We start from the raw sequence: 2998 nt of genomic DNA, 5'->3' as shown, positions 1-2998 counted from the left end.
AAATAGAGAGAATCTGGGCACCCCGGGGCAGCTCAGGTCACTGGAGGGAAATCAGGAAAAGCCACCCTTACATCCTCAGACTCAAAGACGTGGCAAATCATCTTGTACTGCCTTTTTCCATCCTGGGATGGGTGGGAGGCTTCCACGTTCTCTTGGGAATTAGAGCGAGGCATCCTCCTGCGGGCCATCAGCACAACGATGTTCCCGATGTCTGCGATGTAGGAAATGGTCCTCAGAGGGTGGTCCATCATTGTCTCCTGGAGGGCAGGAGGGAGAGGATGCTAAGTCCAGTGCACTCACCCAGGCCTGGTGGCTATTCCCTTGGCTAATAATTACCCAGGAAATGGTCTGTAGCAGGTGAAAAGAAATGTCAATCATTTTACAACCAGTAGACTCTCTGGTGGGGAAGTAAAAAAAAAAAAAAATGAAATTTACATGTGATGCTTGCATTTTGTTTTCCTGTGTGTGTGTGTGATTTTGAAAGGCTAATCTGTTCGAGTTTGTGAATCTTCTGGTAAAAAACTTATCAGAATTATTAGCAAACAAAATTCATGTTTTGTTTTTTCCTTCAATTTTTAAAAAATCAGTTTCAAGGTCCCTCTGCCCCCACCTCCCTTGGCAGGCACTGCAGACAGAACCTTCTAGCCTGTATAGAAGCCAGCATCTGGGGACAGCTGCTCTACAGACAGGGGCACAGTCTCTGAGTTGTCATACTGCTAGGTTTCACCACTGGGAGAGGTGACAGCCAGCTAATACCTGTGTGTCAGCATTCAATACTTTGATTCTCTGCGTAGAAATGAAGAGATCCACCTCTGTCATTGGTTGAGATTCGCCTTCAGGAGCCTGAGAAGAAAAATGCATTAAGGGAAAGCTTAGTACATTCCTCTGACGCAGGCGCATGGGAGCATGGTCACTCACACATAGAGGCGTTGAGACACAGTCACCAGAACAGCAGTGCAGAACCCAGAACTAGGCTGCCAAAGCTGATGGTACCACACAGAGGTGAACACATGAATGAGGGTTAGTATCTCCAGGTTACAGGGAAGAATACAGCTCCCCCTTGCTTCCCCTCTAGAAGCAGTAATTCACTGCGGTAGATTTGGCTTTACGAACACAGATCATGAATGGCCCTTTCTGCAAAGGTTTCAGAGCCCAACAGACTGAAGGAATAAAGACAAGTGACTGATACCCCAGGACCTCAGTGAAGTCAGAGTCTGCCCCTGATCAAGTGGTGGGGACAATGTTTATAGCAGGTGCAAACAAAGTCACTTGGATGCAGTTCTGGTAAGAGGGTCTTCATGTTCACACACCAACATAGCAACACAGAAGCAGTACCCTGAAGCCGCCCCACTAAGAAAGAGCCCCAGTGCCTCAACGTCCCACAAGTAGCTCATAAGCACCTAGAAGCTCCACAACCAAAAAAGAGCATCAGTCTAGTTCACTTTAAGGCTTAACTCTGAACATGTGTGGTTATTAGCGAGTTTTCTTTTTTGCATCCAGCAATCTGAGAAATCCACAAATCAAACATGACTATAATTGAACAGACCCAAGTCCCTGCCGCATTAATGCTCCTGAATGGTGGGAACTTTCACACTACTGGATGGTTCATTTAGCATCTCCAATCTGCTCCTTGCTGTTCCTCTGAAGTGAAATGACTCATGAGCAACAGAAAACAGCCACTTTAGGCAACTGAGTTTTGAGAAACGTTGGCTTATGGGGCGGTTCAAAAAAAATCTGAACAAAAACTTGCTGGATGCAGAAAATAAAAACACGAAATAATAAAAAGGCAAAACATAAATAAATGAAAAGAACAGGCATAACACCAAGCTGATGAAGTTGTTTGTACTGCACCTTCTTCCTGCTTTTGGCTAATTTCTGGGCCATCTGCTTAGCATGGAACAAACAGAGATAGGAGAACAGTTAGAAAAGAATTTGCAGAGACTCAAAGTTGAAAAGGGAACTGACAAACTAATACCGATAGTGGTATAAAGCATTTCTGTGGGAGGAGGACTTAAAAAAAATCCCACTCTAGAGACAATGGATTTCCTAACTCAAAATTTAGTAGGTGGTAGGGGCGGTGGAAGGAAGGAAATGTATTGTGTCACTTCTTATACTTAACTGTAATCTATGTTTTCAAAGAACCAACTTTTGGTTCTGTTGATTTTATCGTATGCCTGTTTTCTACTTCACCAATTTCAGCCTATACTTCTTTTTTTTTTTACTTTCTCTGGGCTAAATTTGCTGATTGTTTTTGAGTTTTGAGAGATGAAAACTTTAGTGGTATAAATTTTTTTTTGATATATTTATTTAAAGCTATGAATCTTCCTGTAAGCACTGCTTTAGCTGTATCCCACAAATTTTGATATGTTGCAATTTAATGTTCATTCCAAACATTTTCTAATTTCCACTATGATTTCTCCTTTGAACTTTGGATTATTTAGAATTGTGTTATTAATTTTAATACATTTGGAGATTTTTCTAGTTAGCTTTTTGTTACTCGTTTCTGAATTAATTCCACTGGGTCAGAGAATACTCTGATTTCGACCCTGTGAAATTCACTGACTCTTTAACTGTATGGACCAGAACACAACTGACTTTGGTGAATGTGTCATGTAGACTTTAAAAGATGTATTCTTCAGTTGCTGGGGATAGTGTTCGATCAATGTCAATGAGATCAATTATGCTGGTTAAGAATATCGTTCAAATCTTCTAAGTGCTTGGTGATCTTTTTTTTTGTCTGCCCATTCTAATGTTTACTGAGAGAGGTATGTTAAAATCTCCAGCTGTTACTATGGACTTGTCCCTGTCTACTTCAGTTGATTTTTGCTTTACCATTTTATAGCTATGTTATAAGGGGCGTACATACTTAAGATGTTATGTCTTCCTATTAAACTGATTTTTTATTGTTGTCCCTCTTTATCTCTAGTATTACTTCTTGCCTTAAATTTGTGTAATATTAATATAGCCTACGCCTAACTAGAAATGGTTGTAGTGTTCC

General features: G+C 41.0%; 1 protein-coding gene across 1 annotated transcript in view; it reads right to left on the bottom strand.

Moving 5' to 3' along the window:
• The window catches only part of APBA1 (amyloid beta precursor protein binding family A member 1), a 216808-nt gene that overhangs the window by 15737 nt on the left and 198073 nt on the right, over positions 1-2998 (bottom strand). The window contains exons 9-10 of the mRNA XM_023537346.1: positions 757-843; positions 72-257 (exon numbers count right to left, since the gene is read on the bottom strand). Coding sequence (XP_023393114.1) covers positions 72-257; positions 757-843 — 273 coding nt within the window. The remainder of the gene's footprint in view (positions 1-71; positions 258-756; positions 844-2998) is intronic.

Source organism: Pteropus vampyrus, unplaced genomic scaffold, assembly GCF_000151845.1.
Source record: "Pteropus vampyrus isolate Shadow unplaced genomic scaffold, Pvam_2.0 Scaffold186, whole genome shotgun sequence".
NCBI classification, from domain to species: Eukaryota; Metazoa; Chordata; class Mammalia; order Chiroptera; family Pteropodidae; genus Pteropus; species Pteropus vampyrus.
Note: the sequence above shows the minus strand (reverse complement) of the source record. Positions and strands in the feature narration are given on the sequence as shown.